Below are 21,081 nucleotides of genomic sequence, written 5' to 3' on the forward strand. Positions count from 1 at the left end.
CTGGGGTTTATCTAGGTTATAAGTGAGTACCTCAAGAAAGGGTTGTACAAGTTCACAGAGTTAATTACTAGACAACTCATAAGAGTTTTGGTGGCTAATCTTCATACTTCTGATTGTTCTCTGAGGAAATTAGAAAGCTTATAATGTTTTATGACACCAATCCTCCTGAAATGCCTTAAGCTTTTCAATCAAGCACAGTAATGAATGTACTTTATATGGGCAATGCATGGCCATGTTCTATGATAAAGTAAGACTTTTTATAACTGCAAAATAAAAGGGTCTTGTAAAGGTAGTTTGGTGTCATGATCTTTTATTGTTGTCATTGTCAATGTGAGTTGTTTTGAATGTTGTTTTCATACTTGTCCCAACTGTTCGTGGTTTGATCTCTGCAGTCGTATCAAGCTCTGCCTTGCAATCATTTCATAATATGACTATGAATATTAACTACAAAGATTAAATTCATTTACTTGGTCCAAATATTTTTTATGTGTTTTTTTTTGTTGGTGCCTTTTTTACACCATAATACATTTTGTATGAACTCTGTTTCATGGTTTTTAGTATGTCAGCAGTGTTATGTTAATGTATTGTTATATTATGTTATGAAATTTACTTTACCATTCAGGCAGAACACTGATGTAAGAGGGTACTCTGTAATATTGACACTTAATCTTTAATGTCCATCAATTATATGTCAGGTTTAATGTAGACAAAACTGGCTGTGACTTTCCTTTTGTATATAAAAGATTTTCCTTTAACTGCATACTCTAATGGTTCATTGTGATTGAATGGCTTAAAGAACAGTTATGAAATAAGCTCATTCTAGTAAACCAACATTAGGTAACGTTCTTCACACTTGATACACTGGCATCAATAAATTATGGATATTTCAGTATAATAAAACAAGGCCATGTGTATAATCATAGAGAACTAATGCTATAAATCCATTAGGAAACTTCTAATAAACCATAGTTCTAATAGCCAACATTATTTAATGTTCATGTCAGCAGTGTTGCCATCAGTGTTATTTAGAATTCACAATTTGCCAAATGAACTTATTCCATGCAGTTCCAAATGGGGCCATCACAGAGAGTAACATGCAATCTTTGTTATGTAACCAAACTAAAATGTTCATAAGTATGGAAGAAAATAGGAACATAGAAGGATTTGAACATTAGCTGTTTTTGGAACAGTCAACTTTTTTTCCCATCAGGTGAATGTTGTGAATTTGACATACATCCATGGCTTGATTTTTAAGTGGCTAATATTGTTAGCGACTTTTTGCACTCGTAATTTCAGTACTTAATACTTGCATATGATTTGCTTAAACATGTAGTTATACGCCACATATTGCTGCAGATCCTGCCATGTTTACCACTATAGTGTCAGAGTTCTAGCTTCATACAAGATGAAAATGTGCCTCAAGTATCATGTGTGTTCTACGTGTGTTTTTTGCTTGTACATGAAGTGTTTGGTAAGCTTTGAACATTACCCACTTTACGATTTAGGCACTGGGTCTCATTACAAGACTATATAGGTCATATACATTAGCACACACAGATATTTGTGAATATTCTTTCCCAGTTGCTCAATCTGGTTCTTTAACTGGTTCCCTGGTCAATATCATAAGCGACCCAAAGATTGCAAGGTACCTCTTTTAAAATATATCATACACATGTCCATGTATGTTTTTTTGCTTGTATTAGAATGGGAAGTTTACATTAAAAGATGAAATGATCAGTTAGCATTGAATTTATGTAATATTACACAGTTTCCGACTCAAACACAGGCATTCATTACAATTAATATATGTAGCCATTGCCAGTTGTTTAATATTGTTCCAGATGATTGAAATCATTCATGTCATCACTGTTACGAAATAGTATGCAATCATATCAGGGAACCAAGATTTTAGTGGAAGTCACCCGATTTTAGAGCATATTGCACGTGTACCATTTGGGATGTTTAAAGTAAGCCAAAATCATTGACATTGAATATTTGATGATTAGTGACTTTGAAGACTTCAGTCTTTGATTTTTATATATTTCAGAATCGAGGTGATGGCTTAGACATGAATGTAGAGAAAGCATGGGAACAAGGTGTAACAGGAAGAGGTGTGGTTGTAACTATACTGGATGATGGCATTGAGACGGATCATCCTGATTTGCAATCTAACTATGTAAGTATTTTCACTTCACTGTTTCTTTTTTTACTTCTTGAGTTTGCTGGATAAAACATTTTGTTTAAAACAAAGTTTAAGTGGTTAGAACAACATACATCATTTCTACTGAGTTTCTTACTGGTGTATTCATGTACTATTCTCATGCACTGATTTAAAAATCTAATTTAGTTAAAATGAAAGCTTGCTTTGAAAGATTGCTTAGTAGTTATTCATTACAGCAAAAAAAAATATCAAGTTTTCTAATGTGTTACCTTGTCATTGGATTGTAATTTTTAAGATAACGTGTAAGATAACAAAAAATAAAACTTTTCTGTCACTCCACTAAGGTGTTACCAGATATGTTTTTGCATCATCTAAATCAGCCTGTCACTCACTTGAATGTAACAGAAAGCAGCAGCAGGCATCTTCACTCTATATAGGTTTTATCTCCCTGCTTAGACAATTATCTTGGCACACCTTTAGAATACGTACTTATTATCTATAAAAATTGTAACATCTAATTTACAACCACAGAACATATACCCATTGCTGCACCTAACATGATGAACATCAGATGCATCTTCAAGGTTTTATTATAAAGATTAATAACATCGCTAGATATTATTGTAGTACTTTAAAACTCTGTTATAACAATCCTTAATGTATAAGAAATAACCAGTAGACCAAGTTTTAACAAGCACAGATTGTTTTCTTTCCTGTTCTTGGCTTTACTAAATGTGTGATTTGACATCGAAACACTTTTTGGTTTAAGACTGTGATGATCAACCCTTACATGGTTTGATAAAGACCTGGGATCTTCTAGTTCAAGTAGAGTTTACATAGAATAAATCAACAATTTACAAAGCATATCAGTGAATTTAGCTGATAAAATTCTTCAAATTCAAACTATTCAAATATTTATTTTATCTGTACATGTAACTCAGCAGGATATTGTTGGCTGCTGTTTTATAAACTCTCCTGGCTAATTTTGGATTGAAAATTCTCAATAAGATTAATTGCAGTTTTTCTCATCTAAATTTCATCAAAATGTAGAAGGATGCTAATCTATGTTGTTGAAAGCTATTCAATTTATAGTTAATTTTAGATGCATGTCTAAGTACCATAACCTCCTCCTTTGTAAATCACGTAGTTTCCCTTCAGGACTTTGTTTATTCTTTAAAGGAAGAATCAATAATCTGAGAACCTTAATTTAAATGGATGGAAGTTAAAACTTGAAACAATTACATTTTTTGTGATTTTAAATTTAGCATTTGTCATTTACTGTCTACCTGCATGCTCATTTTGAGTAATGATTTTGGTAGCAATTAACTTTGTTTGTACTTAACTTGTTGCTGAACTAATTAATAGTCAGTTGGTGTATTGGGTAGTAGGTAAGTATGTCATTATAGGTCATACTTCTCAAACAAATTAGACAACTGGTCAGTTCTTATGTGTTTTCATTGAACTCAATCATAATAAACACAGGGTAGCTGCAACTGGTAAGTATACTTCAGTCCAGCAGTTTCAAGTTGTCTTCATCTTTTTCTACCTGAATATAAAGCATTGAACTTTTTTGACAGATTGTCCAATTCAGTTGTATTATTGTGCTGCCACATTTGTCAAATTGTTAAGTTGTTTATACAATTTGAGTGGTAACTGGTAATTATAGTTGATTAATGAAGTGGAAGGAGGTCCTACTCTGTTTGCTTGTCAAAACTAATTTGCTTCTGTTTGTTTTCATGTAATTATTACATAGTTTACTGAACACCTGATGAAAAACTTGTAATTAGAATGAAAAGTGTAAGGAAATGATCAATGTCAAATTGTTGACCTAAAACCTTCTGAATATTCAAAAAAACTTGTAGGCTTGTTTTGTTTCTGTTTTATCAATTGTAAGGTTACAGAACAAGTATCTTTGATAAACTTTCTTAACTTAAACACAATATGACATTTAGCATAACTAAAAACAACCTTAGTCTGTTTTGCAGCATTGACGTAGTGTAATGATGTTAGTAATAATCTCACAGGTTGTGTTGACCTTTGTTTTCATACAATATAAAAATATTGGCAGAAACCGAACAAATATTCTTAGAATGCAATTAAAGATGAAATAATTATCATTATAGCCTAGTAGCTGCAGGCTTACATGTATGTTAGAATAGGATAACACTTTGGCACTCTGTGAATAAACAAACAACTTGTCTTCAATGTGGTAATGAGATGAAATGGATTTGTAAGATGCTTGAGTCAATAAATTGTATTTACAGAGGCAAGTGATTGCTGAATTTACATTATAATGACGGGATCAATGAAAAAGGTCTCAAAACATTCAGGCAAACTAACTATACAAGAAAAAGGTGTTGATTTCAACTGCTATTGAATTTATTTTATTTTACTTTTTTTATTTTGTTCATATGGCAAAGATTTTGGAGCTAAGGGAATGACATTGAAGAGATTCTCTGATTGAATATACAGGATTATTACCTCCTTATATACTACTCTAAGTGTCAACTAAAATATGTCCTTGGAATAAATTTTGTGTTCAGAGTTTAACTGAGTGAAAATAAAATACAGGAATTGACTGTGACAGAAACTCAATCATTCAGTACTTTCTGGCCTTTATATATCAATTTTTAAAAAAATGATGCATTAACTGATCTTTTTGTAAGACTGCAAAATTTCCTGCTGGTATAATGATATGGCATCATTGTCTTTGTCCATAGACTTATTTTTTTCTGTGATAATTTGAATAACAGTTGGCAATGATAAAATGTTATTACAAAGTTCCATAGCACAATAGAAAAGTTGTTGTTAATATTGGCAGTTACAGCCAATAAGGGTCCAAACAAATAGCATTTGATATGGTTTAACTATAAAACTCAAGTATAAATGTTTGGATACCACAATATCCTATATTACTGTAACCCAAAGATCAGATTGGGATTGACTGAGGTCAATCTTTTAGAATCGTTAAGGAATAAGGAGTTGAAAAGGACCCCAAATGAAAATTTGTCTGGTTTTCTAATCATAACATGTGTAAAAGTGTATACATACATGGACCTCTGAAATTGTATTACTAGGTTTCATGAAACAAAAGGAAAATTTCAATTTTTTTTTTTTTTTTTTTTTTTTTGGGGGGGGGGGGGGGGGGTTAACACCTTGATTGTGCAGGAAAAATGCCTAAAAAGGGGCCAGGTAAACATTTTCATAAAACTTCATCCTACAACTGAAGAACAAAAATATATATATATGAACAAACCTCTATAAAGTTGTACTACAATGTTCCATAATGCCAATGTTACATGCTATAGAAGCAAATACCATTTTATGGTGAGATTTAATTTCTAGTCATGGTAAAACGCATGATATAGTGCTACTTGGTTTTTTGAATGTCAGTCTCATTGATTTGTCAGCCCTGGAACCTGAATGGTTTGTCCTTGGATTTTTCAGTAGGAAAGGTCTTTGTGCTTAATCACTTAGATAAATCTCTTTGACATTTACTGAATTATCAAAAGCTAGTAGTGCCATAATGTGATATAAAAGACATAATTAAAAACTAAATTGGATGTTTTAATTTAAAAATATTGGCACCCAAAGGTTAAAGGATCATAGATATATTGACAAAATCTCTTTGACTGTCAGTAGAATAAAGCATTTGCCACTGGCTCAGAAGCTACTGAAAAAATTATATGATTCTACCTCTAGTTAATGCTTTCTTGGATAGTGATCAGTACAAAAATTGATATATTTACTTGTTTTTAAATAAAAGGAAACAATGTAATTACAGATAAGTTATCAGTATACTACCTAGTGTCAATACTTATCAGTTAAAACTAGGTTTAACTGTAAATCTTGATTAGAAATGATCAGTACTATATTGTCATAAGGATTGCAAGGAATAAGCTTAATAAAAATTTTGGTTTTGGGAGTCCAGCTTTTATTGTATTGATTGAATGTTAGGGCTCAACAAAATCATAAGTAGCATTAGTCAAGTACATGTATTTTGAGAGTGACAGTGTCTTCAATTTATTTGTTTTTTTTACATGTAAATAGATCTTGTTAAGCAATGGTTGTTAAAATATCTAATGATGTGAAACCATAAAAAGCCATAATCAGCCCCTACCAAAATGCTCTTGCTTACAACAAGAAAATTTAAAGACAAAATTAATACATTTATTATATTATTTTTCTCGATATTTTATTTACCCTGCTACACAAAGTGATGAGGTATTATTTGATACCCTCCCAAAAGTTGCCTGTCTTATCCATCTATCTGTCCCTCAACAGTTTCCATATGATAACTTCAGAATGGATTAAGGATTCTTTGCGCAGTTTATAGTATCATAAAGAAGAGGTAAAATCTAATGTTAAGTTTTCAGGTAAGGCCATTTGAAACAGTTTCCCATCCTTTATTTTTCACCATTATGTTGCAGGGTATCACTTAGCATTCCATTAATGCCCTATTTTTCTTTTTAAAGCCAAATTTGAAAATTAGTGACATCCACCATGCTTTAAATTTTGTTTTATTCAAATTATAAGCAGGATATTTTTACATTAGTAATAAAATGAATATTAGATCAATCAGTCTAAAGTATTTGTTTCACATTATGTATCTTTTTTTTTTTTGCTTATCAAATAATCTTTATGTTTTATAATTATCTTCTGTTAGCTATTAACACCAGTGAGATCTGTAAAGTGCTACAGGAAGTTGGTTAACCATAATTTTACAGTCAATGTCCATAGCTACTGTTTTATATCTTAGTGTTGCCAATATTTATAGGTGTGTTTATTATGGACACTTCCTACAAAACACTCCAGAGATTTTCTTTTTCTATAAATTGAAGTTAACTGACCACTGAATTAATCAGCTCACAAGAAATCCCAGTGTATTTGTTAATGATCATATACAATAATCTACAAGTATCTCTCAGAATTTGAATGTCTTTTTACCATTACTTATAGTTTCCCAGGGAAAAAGTTTTAATGTATAAAGTTGGAGAATGTCATTTTTGATAAAATATAAATTTAATGTTGATTCTGCAAATTTTTTTCCACAATTTTATGATGAGTATCTTATTTTCTCAGCTTTACTGCATAATGATTGTTTTCATTCATTATTGCACTTTTCTGGCAACAGTTTCAGAAGAAAATCAATCTGGATTTGTAAAAATGACTTTAAAAGATTGAGTATTTCGTATTTCCTTTCTTTCTCACTATTTCAGGTGATGTTTATTCGCATTTAAAAATCTCGTTTGAATTATTGAATATTTTTAGGAAGAAAAAGTAACATATTTTAAAAGTTTTAATCAAGAGGTTGGCTTGCTAAATGTCATGTGATTAAAGTATCCATTTTTTTTATTATTCATTATGTATCTAATCAGAGCCATACATATCCAAACCACTTGAATTTTTAATCTGTCAGAATAAGATAAACTACAAATATTACATAACTGTAAGATAAAGGATTATTGATTTTATCCTAAGACTGTCCAGACAGTTTTTGATTCCTTGTCATGAAGTAATATATTCTGTCCATGGTTTGTCTGGGCAATTATACATACTAATATCTGCTAAGGACAGTTGGTAATTATATTGAAAAATTCCTATGAATCTTGTGGTATATATATATGAACATCCCAACATATTAACAATGTTATGATGCTTATCTCCAGACCTGAGTCAAAGATACTAATATGAGTCAGTTTCAATTACTTAGTACTGCGCTGAGTCAAGTAAATTCAATTTATATTCATTACATTTTGTGGTTTATAAGTCATTGAACTTTAGTCTTCAGTTCTTAGTCAAACCCAAGCTTGAATCAAGTTACTGATTATCTATTTATTTGCTTTTTAATAGCTCAACTGGCCGAAGGCCATGTGAGCTATTGCCATCAATTGGCATCCGCCGCTGTCGTCATCGTTAACAATTTTTCAAAACTCTTCTCCTCTGAAACTACTCGACCAATTGGAACCAAACTTGGTATGAATGTTCCTTGGGCTATCCTGCATAGAACTGATGTGGGAATTTTTGATCCGTCAAAAAGAATGGCTGTCGTTACTAAAAATAGAAGATAGGGGTCAGACAATAGTTTTTCGCATATATCTCCAAAACGGTTAGGTTAAGCCCAATCCTGACTGGGTAAAAGTGTTCAGCATAATGAGATCTATCTGCGGTCAAATTTTCATTTTAATCTATTAAGCCATGTTGGAATTATTGCCCCTTTTCAAAGTTTTTTGCTATTTTTAATGTTATTTCTTTCAAAAATCTTCTTCTCTGACACTATTTACTAATTGAAACAAAACTCAGTATAAGTGTTCCTTGGGGTATCCTGCATAGAATTGAAATGGGGTTTTTTGATCGTTGAAAAACATGGCCACTGTTACTAAAAATAGAACATAGGGGTCAGACAGTAGTTTTTCGCATATATCTCCAAAACCGTTAGGTTTAGCCAAATTCTTTCAGTAACTGAAATGATCCTTATTTTTAGGATACAAAAGTCTTCAGGCATAAAATTTGTCAGATGATTTCTTTTAAGAGTTATTGCCCTTGACGGGAAAATGACAGTTTTTTTTTTGTTTTTTTTTTACAGTTTTCAGCCAATATCTTGAAAACTATGATAGATTTAGACTTTCATTTACTGAAATGATCCTTATGATAAGTCATGTCAAAGTTTTCTTGAGTCAAAATTGTTGGACAACTTCTTGTTTAATTTATTGCCCTTGAAAGGCAACATTCAACAAGGTGAGCGATTCAGGCTCCTGGGAGCCTCTTGTTGGAATCAATATTATGATGATGATGACTGTTTCATTAGAATGGTTGTGCTTCTCTTAGCCTTCTAAAAGGATAATGTCACATTATATATTCTTTATGATTCTATCATACCCCAAAATTGTGTTTGAAATCTATCTTTAATGTTTAGGTCTACAGTAGGATTGAAGTGTGGTTTTTATGACTTCATAGTGTGACTATTACCTAACCTTATAAGTCCTACTAATTATTTCATTCATTCTCTGACTAGTAGGTCTTTAGGCTGTTTTTATGTCAGCAATACCCAGGTGTTCAAATTAACTTTTAAGATTGAAATATGTAGAAACAGTTGAAATTTAAAGCCATTATGGTCCAACCAATGAAAATTAGAAACCACAATAGTCCCAGCCCTTACTTACACTTCCAGTTATCTGAACACTACTTCCTGTTATAAAGTCTCACTTTTAAGATTTATCTTTACTTTCTCTGCTGACAATCTGTAATACCAAATCAGGCTTTTAGAGTATGCATATAAACCATGTCAGGTCACCTAGATTTCAGCATTATAAAATGCTACATTAGGACATCTATCTACCAACTTCTCCATTGTTTGATGTATTCCAATTTTCTGTTATGAAATTGGTTCTGTAAATCAAGTTCTATTGATCTCTATTGGTGTCCTGCAGTGAAATTTTCCAATTTAGATTTTTGTTTTCAATTTACTATTGCATGATGTAAATATTTTGACATTCAATTTCACAAGCATGTAAGTTCTAAATTGTAACGAACACTTTGTGGAAAGTATTTGATTAGAATCCTTGATAATAATTGGAAATGTCTGTAGTCAATTTCTATTCAAGTTCACTTTCTTTGTGATAAGTTAGCTATTTTTTCAAGCAATTCATTTGGTTTTAGAAGTTTTGAAATTTTTAATTTACAATCACTGTTCATATTAATTAATAAACATCCTCATGTATTTCTTTAAACTGGATGCTTTTTCATCTTGAAAACACTTATATTTTTGTTCATCCTTGACATTTATTTGATATCAGTATGGTACCAATCAAGTCTTTGTATTGTTTATGTCCACTGTATGTGTTCTAATCATCACCCACCATGATATTGTAAGATGCTTCATCTAGTGTCATCAACTGGGTGATACCTATGATGATCAGACATGATTTATATGATTATCCAAGTTATACATTTCTATCTACTGTGCTACTCATATCTGCTCTCATTCAGATAAGGATCTAATGATGCTCTCCAAAGATATGCCTGATGCTATTTTTGTCTATTTATACTGGATACTCTAGAAATGCCCTCTAATACAGAACCTGCTTGAGACCTGTGAATTTAAATGTTGATTTAATGTCAGTTTTAGATCTATGACTTTCAGCTTTTTGTTGTAAAGAGGTACAGACAGTAATTTCTTTGGCTTAGCATAGATCCCACACTGTGAGCTAATGTTTAAGGTTACAGTCCTTTTGACATTTTAACCTTATTTCTATCTTCTATCCTATATTTAAATCAAAGCAATGTGGAGCAGTGATATAGTTTTCAAAGCTTTGCACCCAAGTGAGAGTTCATTAGGTCTTATTAGAACTGAAGAATAAGAGCCAGACCAGTATATTATCATCTTTAAAGTCTTTTTATCAATTAATGACAACCTGCAATATCAATTCTCTCTGAGTCTATCTTAATTCAAATTTAAATTTGATGGAAAGGAAAAAAACTGATTTGGAAGTGAACCAATTTCAGTGATTAGAACGATAAGATGAAAAGGAAGATTGTTGGTTTACAGTAAAACAAGCCGTGGTGTGTTTACATCATATCCACTGTAAACAGGTTTTGAAACATTTGTTGCTGTTATTTACTCGTATGAAGCTTGGTGTTCAACGATTTAACATTTTTGTTTCAAGAGGACTGTTTATTTAGTATGTACAACTTCTTAATTCTAATACTTGCTTAATCTTGTATTGGCTGATTCTTTTTGTTCATCTTTGTAATTTCCATTTTGATGATATATTGAATTTTATTCTTTAAACTTGCTGTAAATTTTCATATAAGATCACCGTGTTTCATGGTCTTAGTAAACTAATTTCAGAATAGATCTTTTTTTTATTATTAAAGTTATTTCTGTTTTTGTTGAAGACTTCCTTCTCTTTACTGGTTTGCTAGAAATTTCATTACAGTAAAAATAACCTGGAAAAAATTGTTGTTTGTACAATTTGTAAGTCATTTGGCTCCTTCATATAATGGATATTTCAGAATGTTTAGCACAATTAAAAATAAATGATGTAAATAATGGATTGTTGTGGGTACTAATTGATAAAACATTTAACTCTTTGGTTCAAAAGAATTTATAGGCAAGGTTTTACATAAATTACTGTGGGCAAAGAGCGAAAAATAGTTTTTTTATCTGTTGATCATGATTAGGTGTATTAGAAAAGTAATTGGCAATTGGTTGTTGTGATTCTGTTGTGAAGAAAATGCTTCATTAATCATAGCTTTAGGAGAAGATAATGTTGATGTAGAAATTTTTGTTTACAAGTGTTATTACTTAACAGAAGGCGATCTCATCAAGATAATAACAAATAGACCTCTTCTAAAAACCACTTGCTATAATTTGTGTTGATAGAAATATTTCCATAAGCAGAATCTTCAATAAAATTGCAGTCAAGTACATGCTGTAAGTGACTTATAGATACCAAACTTTGAAGTTTGATTTAGTTTACCTCTTTCACAAATGTTTTCTTCTTTTGATGTACATCTACAGCAATAGGAGTTCTTGCTTCAGAAGTAATACTTTAGATCTGTATCTATCTCATTATAAATATGTCCAAGTACCAAGTTTACACCTATTTAGTATAATTATTTATGGCCCACTACTTACTAACATGTGCAATTAAACATTGAATATTGCTTAATTTACCATTAATAAACCATATTTTATGAAGACTCTAGAAATTAATTTCCATTTTTGATATGAATTTGAATTATTGATCAATTATTGTCAGAACCACATAATTTCCTCCTCATAGAGCTGTGTAATTCATCACATTCCTGACATAAAAATCTATAGTGCTACTTTACAAATAATGACAAGGAGAAATTCTGTTGATAGTAACTTTAGTTTTCTTGGTAAAACTATTGTGTTAGACTTACATACTGTGAATGATTTAGATGGTGGGTACCAGTATGTGTTTAATCAGTGTTATTTATCTAAAATAACAATATTCACACAAAATGTAGCTTGCTTGTCTTTACTTGTTTTGTACCATTTTTGATTTCACACAATTAGAGGGTCTAGTGTATCAAGCCTACTGAGGTGGAGTGTTGTTTCATTTTTTGCTGTAATATTTTATACAGTACAAAAATACCAATCATATATATGGTGACTTGTAATATGCTGTACACATGTTTCAGTGAGTAACCTCTCATCTGCAGCATCAAAATCAAATATATTAGAAGATCTAAATCCAAAAATTAATTGTATACAAGAAATACTCAAACCAAAAATTATCGAAATAGAAAGCCAAATCCACCACCTTGAGGTTCTACAATGTTCAAGGAATGAAGCTTCAGTGTTTTAGGTATTTAGGAAATTTGTAAAACTGCAGTTTTAATAAGTACAATAAATTAAATTTGATATGAAATGGGGTCTGACAAGTCTGACCAATGATTTGGTGAATATCTTCGTAACCTCTGGTCCACCAGCAGTGGCATGGACCCAGTGGTTATTACAAAAATACCTATCATATATATTGCAACTACTGTTGTTTAACAATATAATTTTTATAGCTGTTTTATCATATATTCTTGTTATTTTGGGTTAGATGTCTTGAAGAAGATTTGACTTCTCTTTTTGTTTTATAAGAACATATGGATTGATTTTTTTCTGTAGTCACTGACAGTAAACTGACCAGCCATGTAAAAAATGTAACATTTGTGTGGTTTTTGGATGACCAAAAGTATTATTCAGCTGTTAACCTCTGTTCCCTATTTGTCTACCCTGACTAGGTGGATTATACTATGTAACATCCTCATTATCATTCAAAATTGGATTGAAATCATTTTTATTGATGGAAAATTGGCAACTAATGATCAGATATTATGCTAGAATTATTTTTTGTTGATAGATAAAATTATTTTTGGCTGGCAATTTTGGCAAATTTCTTGGAGTCTTAGTTCATTCACTGCTTGGTCATTATTTTTTTTTTGTAAGTTGATTTGTCAGTACAAATAATTTCAGTATTGTGTAAGTATGTTAATTAGTTTTCTTGTGTGACTAGTATTTTACTAGCATAATGGGAATGGTTAAATACCTGCTGCATTGGAAGTGGATTTTTGATTTAGTGATCCTTCACACCTTGTAAGGCCTTTCACACCTACATTTTTTTAACAGATTGTAATAAAATGTATACCAAGGGTATATCAGAATTTAATATATACTGAAAATATGTTTTGTTGTATGTTTCAGGATGGCCAGGCTAGTTATGATGTCAACGATCATGACCCAGACCCCATGCCAAGATATGACTACACCAATGAAAACAGGTATCATTTTTTTAAACTTGGAAGGAGAATAATTCTTCCTCTAAAATTCATGGTAAAGTGGTCTCTGAAAATGGGTCTCTGATAATAGATTAATTAACATACTTATGTAAGGGTATATGCTATTATATTGTCTCTAGAATGATGTTTATCATGTAGAAACTTTTGATACTTTTGATACCAAGCTAATGATACTGTTTGACACTGAAGTTTTCCTTAATTAAAATGTATGTAAAGTTCAATGGTCTACCATGTCTGCAGTGAATTAAGATGCTGCTTTATTGATGTATTATTTAATCAGTGACAATAAAGTCTATATCTCCATCCCTGCATAATAAGGTTTTGAGAATGAGATGCATATGTTTCACCATTCTGTCAGGTCACATGCTTTTCCTCAGTATTATCTGTTAACATTGATAAATGATGATTTATATTTCATCCAAACATTCAAAACATTCAGGCTCCTGGAACCTTATGATTGATTCTAGTCATTCACCCTTTGTTCTTTGTTTTTCTATGGTGTTTAATTTTGTCTGTATATATTTGAGCAATCAGTATTGTAATACTTTGATGATCTGTGGTTGAATCTTTGCCAGATGTAGTACTATGAACACTGATGGAGTATGATAATTGGTGACAATATCTTAACATTGTATTGATTTATTCTACTCTGGTAATTTAGGAGTTATTCTCAGATAGTTGTGGTCAGATATGTTTTTTGATATAAATGCATGTAATCAGTTTATACAAATAACTGATATGAGAAGAATTTGCTTCATCTTAGATGTGTAATGCTACCATAGGTGATTGTAGCCTGCAGAATTGTTTTGCTTTGATACATATCTGGAAGCCTTATATACTAAGTCTAGATTGCTCTTAACAAAAGAAATACCAGTCTTCCAGAGCAAACCATTTCCTTCCTTCTTATTTTCATGTTGATATGTTATTTCTATTCAGGCACCATCTTGTAGTTCAGTAGACAATTGATGTGGAATGTTTTAACAGTAAACCCATGAAAACAGGGAGAGTTGATGTCTAAGGAGTTCTACAAATGACACCTTTTAATCCATTTTCAGAAACCATTTTGTCATGAATTTTAGAGGAGGAAATCTTTTTTGGATTGCTTTCAGATGTGTTGAGTTTATTTTTTGTACATTTTAGAAACTATTGTTTTAATAAATTAACTGGTTAATTATAAGTATTCTCAGCTTGGTCTAGGTTAATTGTAAGTATTGTCTGCTTGGCCTAGGTTAGTTATAAGTATTGTCTGCTTGGCCTAGATTAGTTATAGTTATTCTCAACTTGGCCTATTTTACTTGACATCATATTAAATGTCAGAAGTCGGAGGGATCTAAAATATTAATGAAGCATTTTAGCACTAGCTTAAGAATTTAAGCCAAAATTGATGAGATAACTGATTGACAAGGTATTATATCCTAAAAATAGTACCAAGAGGTATTAATTTTCACAGTATTATCTTATATCTGGCCTTATTAGGATGAATTCAGGAAAAACTGAGTTACCTAAAATAGTTGACTTTTTACTAAATAGGATTGATATTGTTCCAGTTTGATAGTGCTTAGCTATCTGTTTAGGAAGTTGTTTGGTAATTTGCCAGGAGTTCATTGTGATGCTTTGATCATTTTACATCATAGATTGTGTAATGACAGTCACTGTCTTCACTTCTTTACATGAATATGCTGATTATTTGGAGAATTTGTTGCTATTTTAGAAAAATCATGATAAAACATCTGTTGTTTTGTCAGATTTAATATCAGTAAATAAGTATAATTCATTTTGGACTCTAAGATCAATTTTTGGCAGATTCCATCTACTGTAGTTGAGATTTTTATCTCCTTTGATTGAGGCAAGTCAATCAGTTCAGGTAAAGATATCAGGGAAAACTATACATTTGATATGTTGTTATTTCAGATATAAATTAAACTCATAGGTATTAGCAGTAACTGTTGCCTGATAAATAAATAAATATTCAGTAGTAGTTTAGGATTCACCTCAGACAAGTCCCAAGACCATTGCAAGAACTCTTGTTTTACCCATATTTCCGCTAATGTATTTTATGTTCAATGGACATGTAAGAAAGATGAATGATTTAGACTTCTGCCAAGAATTCAAAATTTTTAGTTGGTTATTTGCATTTCAGTTGACTTTGTCTTTTTATTGCTTTTATATGCATGATTATATGGCATGAAACTGCATCACAGTATATGAACAGCTATAATGTTAGTTATGAATTGAAAACAGATGGTTCTCTATGTATTGACCCTGTGACCTGTTATTTATTGTCAGTCTTAGTAGGAAAGTAGAAGTCTCATTCTGACATATAACACAACTTCCTATCAATTAATGTTCATTTTCATCTTGGTCGATGTTTAGCCGATTTTCTGTGGGGTCCCCTTTGTATTGCCTCTCAATGGAGACCTCCTGGCTGGTACAGAAAATTCACTAAGTAGAGTCTAATTGTATCTTATAACTTTCTAATTGGGAAATTTTTCTGAGCATGTGTTCTTGTTGAAATATAGTATAAAAAGAAATTTTTAAGTCCTATTATGACATATAAAATAGTGGGTGTTTATGAAAAAGAATTGTTGTAATTAAAGAAGCCACAGTTTTGTGTTATACAAAGTGTTTAATCACACCTTACCATTCTAATCAAATTACCTGTAATTTAGTTGTCACACAGTAAATTAATGTCTTTGTTGAAGAAATGGTGATTTTCTGCACAAGATAGTTGTATTTTCCATTCTAAACGTTATCTCAGTGATCATGAAGACAGGTGGAACTGCTATACATTAGATAAATAATTTCTACTGAAGCAAATAAGTTCTTCTCAGTTGCATATCATGTTGCATTCTATCTAGTGTCAATTTTTTAATGGATACACCAAAATCTTATAACTACTACTTCGATAAAAATAGGAATGATACCTAGAGGTCAACTGCCACTGATACACATTGGAGAGATACCTAGAGGTCAACTGCCACTGATACACATAGGAGAGATTACTAGAGGACAACTGCCACTGATATACATTGGAGAGATTACTAGAGGGCAACTCACACTGATACACATTGGAGAGATTTTTAAAAGGCAACTGACACTGATCAACAGAAAAGATTACTAGAGAGCAACTGACACTGATAAATGTAGAAAAAAAATACTAGAGGGCAACTGACACTGATAAACGTACTTGTAGAAAAGATTACTAGAGAGCAACTGACACTGATACACATAGAAAAAATACTAGAGGGCAACTGACACTGATAAACGTACTTGTAGAAAAGATTACTAGAGAGCAACTGACACTGATACACATAGAAAAAATACTAGAGGGCAACTGACACTGATAAACGTACTTGTAGAAAAGATTACTAGAGAGCAACTGACACTGATACACATAGAAAATATACTAGAGGGCAACTGACACTGATTCATATTGGAATGATTTCTAGAGGGCAACTGACACTGATACACATTGGAGAGATTTCTAGAAGGGAACTTATGCTGTTAAACTTAGGAAAGATTTCTAGAGGGGAACTGGTGCTGTTAAACACAGGGAAGGTTTCTAGAGGGGAACTGGTGCTGTTAAACACAGGGAAGGTTTCTAGAAGGGAACTGATGCTGTTAAAATTAGGAAAGATTTCTAGAAGGGAACTGGTGCTGTTAAACTTACCAAAGATTTCTAGAAGGGAACTGATGCTGTTAAACTTAGGAAAGATTTCTAGAAGGGAACTTATGCTGTTAAACATAAGGGAAGATTTCAGAGGGCAGAATAGGACTGACTGATATTGAGGGCTGCTGACACTTAAATATAGGAAAGATTTGTATAGGCACCTGGCACGGTTAAATATTTATTTTACCTTATAAATCAGTTTCATCCCTCCTTGGTATGTGCTTTACAGTGCTCCTTGACCCTGAAACACATCATTAGGAACTGATTTATTGAGTTGTCACCTTTTATTTCTCACCTGAAGTTTACATTTTGGTGTCAGGTGATACACCATATATCTTGTATACTCTGTACTTTTGCTCTGAATTCCATATAGTTTCAAGTCTCTTTCTTTTGATGCATCACCATTAACTTTAAAGAAGTTGATTGTTTACAGGAACTGCTCTCATTGGGCCTTGTCCAATATTTTTGAGTACTTCAGGTGTTTATCAGTCACATTTAGTAGCATTGTTCTTGGAAATAAATTTCTTTATAAATAATGAATGTCTAAGGCGTGTTAAAATGGAGTTTCAGTGACATTTACTTCAGTTTTCTAAATGATGATTTTTATTTTTGGATAAACCAAATTATGTATTTAGCATACTGGAATGTTTGATTTCTGAGTTTATATCATACAAATTTCACATTTTGCATACTTGAGTGTATCATTGTACATGATTGTACAATGATTGTATGTCAACTTGCTATCTTAGTTTTCCTTTTTAGCTTACCTGGCTAAAGGCCATGTGAGCTATTGCCATCTCTTGGTGTCTGTCATTGTCATCTGTCGGTCGTCGTCTCTCATTATCAATTTTTCAAAACTCTTCTCTGACACTACTTGACCAACTGAAACCCAACTTGGTATGAATGTTCCTTGGGGTATCCTGCATAGAACTGATGTGGGGATTTTGATGCATCAAAAAAGAAGATAGGGGTCAGACAGTAGTTTTTTCACAATTTCCCAATTCTGACATAGGTAAAAGTGTTCAGCGTGATGAGATCTACCTGTGGTCAATTTTTTTGTGTTAATCTGATGAGCTATGTTGTAGTTGTTGCCCTTTTTCGTTTTTTTTTGTTGCTATTTTTAATGTTATTTCTTTCAATAACCTTCTCCTCTGACACTATTTGACCAGCTGGAACCAAACTAGGTATGAATGTTCCTTGGGGTATCTTGCATAGAACTGATGTGGGGGTTTTTGATTTGTCCAAAAAACATGGCTACCATTACTAAAAATAGAACATAGGGGTCAGAATCTGACAGTAGTTTTTCAAATATGTCTCCAAACCTGTAAGGTTCATCCAAATTCTTTCAGTTGGTGAAATTATCCTCATTATAACGCCTAGAAAAGTCTCCAGGGATCAAAGTTGTCAGATGACTTCTTGTAAGAGTTATTGCCCCTGAAAGGTGAGAAAAAAATTTTCTTGGGTTTTCAGCCAATATCTTAAAAACTATGATAGATAGAAAGAAACTTTCAGTTGCTTAAATGATTCTTATAATAAGTACTACCATATCTTCCTGAATCAAAATTGTTGGACAACTCCTTGTTAAATTTATTGCCCTTGACTTGTATCTATGATAATTTTGTAGACATGGTACAAGATGTGCTGGTGAAGTGGCAGCTCAAGCTGATAACCATTTGTGTAGTGTTGGAGTTGCCTATAATGCTAGAATAGGAGGTATGTGGTACAGTAACCTGATCTACTATAGCACAATAGCATGGAAAAAAAAAACACAATGTAATCAAATTTATATTAACATTTTATATTGAATGTGTATGCTTTTAATGAATTTTCTTGCATCTTTATAGTTACTTTTGACTTACTTTGACATTAAAATTTAGTATATCAAAAATTGTTACTGCTACTTTCTTTAATTTGTCAATTTGTAGTAAATGTATTGCACCAACCTTTAAGACACATAAGAAGTGCATAGTTCATTTTTGTTAACTGGTGGAGTTATGTGTGAAACTTGTACCCCTTTATTAATGCTATCGAAATAATCCACCATGCATAGTTGCACATCAGTCAGTGTTACTGACTTTTTAGTTTAGACTGGTTTATTACAAAACTGTAAAAAAATGTCTGCTTTCTTTGAGAATGAAAAGCTTTTTTCAAAACATCAAAATGTTTTTGTTTTGACTTGTTAGTTTTTGGTATTATCAGAAGGTATTGTTACCTTTGTCACCAATGCTGAAAGCTGGTGTAGTATTAGCTTAACTCTATTTGCCAGACCTTCCTTTGTTTACAAGGTACCTATGTACTTATGTGTTTTTGCAATAATTACATACATTAGGTAATTTGTAACCCACATTACTTTAACTTGTTTAGTGTCAATGCATATATTGAAGATAATAAGTGTTTACAAATATATGATGGCGACCCTGACATGTTATATGATGGAAGTAAATATGACTGTAGAAAAAAAAATGTCTGATGAATTTGGTATGAAATAATATATGATAACTGATTTAAGGTGTTCGAATGTTGGACGGTGATGTGACTGACTCAGTAGAGGCCCAATCTCTTGCCTTAAACCAACAACATATACAGGTATATAGTGCCAGCTGGGGACCAGATGATGATGGAAGGACTGTTGATGGACCTGCTACTCTGGCAAGGAAAGCATTTTATGATGGTGTAACAAAGGTATCTGTTTAAAAAAGTCATCTATCAGTTCTCATGGTTAACTTGACTCTCTTGGTTTATTTCATATATATTTTTGTTTTGACAATCAAGTAGTGAAGGTTTACATTAGATATTCTCTAAGAGATAAAACATTTTGTTTACTTTGAATGTTGTGCATTTGTTTACTTTTTGAATTGTCTAAGCAATGATTTCACAGCTGTTTTATCTATTTCAGTTATCATAATGTGTGACTAAAATTTTTAAGTGATGTTAACTTTGGTATGAATAGTTAATGGTTGATAAAGAAGGTAAGCCTCCATTAAATCTGTTCAATATAAATCCAGCCTATATTTTCAGGGTCGAGGTGGACTTGGTTCTATATATGTCTGGGCTTCAGGTAATGGAGGTCGTGATGGAGACAGTTGTAACTGTGACGGGTATACTAACAGTATTCATACTCTGTCCATCAGTAGTGCAACAGAGTATGGTAACATTCCATGGTATTCTGAAGCATGCTCTTCAACATTAGCTACAACATATAGTAGTGGTTCTGGTGGAGAAAAACAAATTGTAAGTGTAATATATAATGAGTTTGGATGGATGTGAATTTCTCTCTTACATATAGGAGATACCATTTTGCTTGTTATTTGACTGATCTTAGGCCAGTAACAATATTTAAGGTTGCACTACACAGATGTGATTGAGGTGAACTGTTTCATACACAAAGCTCACCTCGTCTGATTTGGTAAAATTTTAAAATACACATGTAAAAGATTAAACTTGATGGAAATGTGGGTAGTAGAGCATTCATACATAGATAGATGCAATACTTTTGATGGTAAAGAGGTGTAAAATGCATGCTGTAAGCTATCCAAAAAGATTCCGGTCCTCAGTTGATTAGGTTTTCTCTTCTGTTGCAGCTGAAAACAGAAAAAGGTGCACTTATTTTTTGTTTTTTTTTACAACAATACAGTGCCTACATACTTTTCATGGCAGTTTTATAGTGTCTGATATTTTATTTAAATAATGTATAAATATTGGAAAAAAAAGTAGATAAGCTTTTAGCTCACCTGACCAAAAGCCATGTTGGAGTTGTTTTCTTTTTGAAATTTTGTTATTTTCTTCTTCTCTGACACTACTAGACTGGTTAGAACTAAACTTGGTATGAATGTTCTTTAGGGTATTCTACATAGAACTGATGTGGGGATTTTTTATCTGTTGACAAACATGGTCGCTGTTACTAAAAATAGAACATAGGGGTCAGACA

At 31.9% G+C, this 21,081-nt stretch overlaps 1 protein-coding gene across 2 annotated transcripts in view; it reads left to right on the top strand.

Moving 5' to 3' along the window:
- LOC148622918 (furin-like protease kpc-1) overlaps positions 1–21,081 on the top strand; it is a 65,522-nt gene that overhangs the window by 21,703 nt on the left and 22,738 nt on the right. For both annotated transcript variants that reach the window (XM_088573265.1, XM_088573266.1), the window contains exons 4-8: positions 2,048–2,176; positions 13,389–13,465; positions 18,778–18,866; positions 19,663–19,835; positions 20,172–20,384. In XM_088573265.1, coding sequence (XP_088429391.1) covers positions 2,048–2,176; positions 13,389–13,465; positions 18,778–18,866; positions 19,663–19,835; positions 20,172–20,384 — 681 coding nt within the window. The remainder of the gene's footprint in view (positions 1–2,047; positions 2,177–13,388; positions 13,466–18,777; positions 18,867–19,662; positions 19,836–20,171; positions 20,385–21,081) is intronic.

Source organism: Perna viridis, chromosome 3 (genome assembly GCF_037379345.1).
Source record: "Perna viridis isolate PV_CMFRI_1.1 ecotype Kerala chromosome 3, ASM3737934v1, whole genome shotgun sequence".
Taxonomy (NCBI): Eukaryota; Metazoa; Mollusca; class Bivalvia; order Mytilida; family Mytilidae; genus Perna; species Perna viridis.